The sequence below is a fragment of the Diplotaxodon limnothrissa genome, linkage group LG16 (genome assembly GCF_057381915.1).
Source record: "Diplotaxodon limnothrissa isolate DT_005_m linkage group LG16, D_limnothrissa_male_GT1.1, whole genome shotgun sequence".
NCBI lineage: Eukaryota > Metazoa > Chordata > Actinopteri > Cichliformes > Cichlidae > Diplotaxodon > Diplotaxodon limnothrissa.
Genome location: NC_140611.1, coordinates 16,667,999 through 16,671,229, shown reverse-complemented (window position 1 = coordinate 16,671,229; position 3,231 = coordinate 16,667,999). Strand labels below are relative to the sequence as shown.

The 3,231-nt window shown below is 46.4% G+C and overlaps 1 protein-coding gene across 1 annotated transcript; it reads right to left on the bottom strand.

The window, feature by feature from the left end:
- Positions 1-415: 415 nt before the first annotated feature.
- Positions 416-3,231, bottom strand: zic5 (Zic family zinc finger 5). The gene is made up of 2 exons (XM_085374005.1): positions 2,166-3,231; positions 416-855 (listed from the first exon to the last, which is right to left on the bottom strand). Exons 1-2 carry the CDS (start codon positions 3,205-3,207, stop codon positions 416-418), a joined length of 1,482 nt encoding a protein of 493 aa, XP_085230131.1. The 5' UTR covers positions 3,208-3,231.

Here is a 3,231-nt window from a genome sequence, read left to right as displayed (position 1 = left end):
TTAATTAAATCCTGCATTCATCTCGTGGAAAAAAATACACACACATTAATCTAGTTCTAGTCCGACCTGATTCAAAGAAAAAAAATTTTTTTTTGGTTCTTTCAAATTGGAAGCAAATTTTGTTCTTTCTTTCAATGTCAAATCTCCGTTTTAAACTGATTGTTGGACAGTTGTGATTTACATGTTAGGTTAAGGTCAGGGGTCATCTGGGTTAAAGGGGACAAAAAAAATCCTTTCTTGTTTGATGAAGCTACATTGCATCCACACTGAATGTAATTTTGCTGTTTTTTAGGACAGTCAGTATCACTACTGATCAATATCTCAAGTGAACCGGGTGGGGGAACAACACAGATGCACACTTTAACGGGTCAACTAGATGACAAGTTTGAAAGTCCCCATGGATGTATACCAGGTATCAGAGCATTGTCCTCGGGTCTGAATTTCTGAAAGAGTCCTCGTCGTCTGAATCTGTAGTTGGCACGTCGCTGGAGGGGGTGTGAAGGTGGTTGGGCCCTCCGCTCCCCTGGCACACGTACCACTCGTTGAGGTTGGTGACCTGAGGGGAGAGGTTCGAGGAGCGGTTCCTGTGCGGTTCAGAAGTGGGCGAAAGAGGGTCTCCGAGAGGGTTTGTGGAGGAAATATAGGTGACATTGGTGGCAGGGGGCGGAGGGGACTTGCAGTGCACTTTCATGTGTTTCCGCAACGAGCTCGGGTGTGTGTAGGATTTGTCACAGCCGCGCACTTTGCAGTAGTAAGGCTTGTCGCTGGTGTGGACGTGAGAGTGCTTCTTCCGGTCGCTGCTGTTGGCGAATTTTCGGTCACAGCCGTCAAACTCGCACTTGAAAGGTTTCTCTCCTTGAAGAAATGAAACACACAGATACTGTTACGAGTGATAACATCACGAAGTTAAAGCTTTATGGCTTTTGTTTTTGTTGTAGTTTTTTAATAAGTCAGAATAACAACTGGAATTGAATGCTCTGTACCTATTATACCACAACTTGTCAGCATTCCACCTTAAATAAATACAAGTGTTCAGTGTAGAAGCCTGTATGCCTCCGCAGACTAAACGTCCATTACACCCACTGCTCCACACCCACTTTATATTCCCGCGTGAACACGTGTAACATGCCTTTAGGCCCCTCTAGTTTACAGGGGATGTGTGTATGTAGTTGAAAAGGGGGCAGTTCGGAAAACACCAGGAGACCTATATGTGCCGTACTGGTCTCTTTCTCCCACACACGCACACACAAAGATACATACAACCCTGTCACGCACAACAAACAAACAACAACAAATGGAATGTGAAGTCTAATGCATCCTGTATATTCATAACAATAATTGGTTAGAGTATTTCCAAAGGGTTTTCCACGTTTTTTCTTCAGTGAATTATTTATTTCCCCTGTGGATTTTACATAATTCAGTTAGGCGAAGAGGCCTATTTATACTGGTGGCAAAAAGCCAAAACTGGGCTATTTACTGGTCAAAATTTGACTTTCAGTCTATTTAAAAAACATAAACAGCTCTCATAAAGAGCACACATTACAATTTAAGGAAGTTGTTCGGCTAAAATTGACTTTCTTTATCTCTCAGCAGCTCTGCCAGACTTTAGTAGACAGAATATGAGAGCAAACTGTCTTTCTCTAAAGGCACTCTCAGAGAGGTAGTTGTAAATATTTTGCACCCCCGATAGGTTACCAATAAATCTGTCGAAGCCTAAAGCATGTGTTTTTTGTTTAAATGCCATCTGCCATGTGCATACACTCATCATCAATATATTAACCGTGCTTTTGCGTAAGGATCCTACGCCCAAAGACAATTACATTTACGCGTGTTCTGTCGCTGTGCTGTAGGTACGTAAGCACGTTTTACAAATCATATGCTCTAATCCTTTCACGCCTACTGCGAGTGTCTTGGTGAGTAAGGGAAAAAAAAGTTTATATTTAAGAAAGAAAATGGAACACGGTAACTCACCACGCGAATTCTTTAATCAATAAAAGTCTTTTTTTTCTCGCTTCTGCGCGCAATTACGCACGATCGTTTCATACGTCCGTTTCGAGTGTGAACAGTAAAACAAGATCGCCTCAGACATAGTCTCATTCTCTGCAACCAAGCCATGTTTTTTTCAGACTGTGGTGCGTATTCTTTATTCAATTTGAAGTACTGACCTGTGTGAGTTCTCTTGTGAATTTTTAGATTCTCCGATCGCGCGAACACTTTCCCACATCCCGGGAAAGGACACGGGAAAGGCTTTTCTCCCGTGTGAACTCGGATGTGGTTTATCAGTTTGTACTTCGCTTTGAAAGCTTTTCCTTCTCGTGGACATTCCTCCCAGAAACAGACGTGGGTGCTCTGCTCCGGTCCCCCGACATGCTCCACCGTGACGTGGTTAACCAGTTCGTGCATGGTGCTGTAAGTTTTAGAGCAGGGCTTTTTTTGACTTTGCTCCTGGTCGATCCATTTGCAGATTAGCTCTTGCTTTATGGGCTGCCGCATGTATCTTAAAAACGCCCCCGCGGCTCCGTGAGGAGCAGAAGCGATGTTCACACTGAGGTTCATGGAGTTGTAGCTGTGGAGAGAAGACGGTCCATAGTGCTCTGGCCTGTGCCCGAAGTGCTCTGGCCTGCCATAGATGTCCCCCGGTATACCCAGGCGCATCTGCCCGTTGAGGGCATGGTGGTGGGCACCTGGGGACGCCTGGTCGTGAAGTCCAGTGAAAAGTGAATGGGCCCCACTTTCCGTGTGCCCATAAGCACCTGTTGGGGAGATGAACATGCCATGGTGATGAGGGGAGGAGGCGGAACTATGCTGGTCGCCAAGTGCATGCATAGCAGAGGCTGAGAGTTCTCTCCTGAGGATGAAGTCCCTGCTGCTTGAGTAGCCTGAGTGGGGGTGAGCCACGGGGAAACCAACTGTGGTCTGAGCAGAAGTGAAAGATGCCGCGGTCTGGGCTTCGGGATGGCTCTGAATGTGCTGAGATGGGCTAAGTTTGAGAGCATTTGTCTGTGCCATGTGCTCTGGTCCAAATGGAGTGAGTGCCACTCCGGGGTCGTTGCCCAGCTCCCCAGGGTGGAGGTGGGCATGGTGGGAGAGAGGGTGATGCCCCCCTAGCCCCGGGAAGCCTGTCATATTCTGATGAGGAAGGGGTTGAGTCGCTGCCAAATCCGCTAATCTTATCGCCGGATTCCTCTTGCTTAAAGGGGGTTCCATAACTACACTGACAAGTCCATCCGC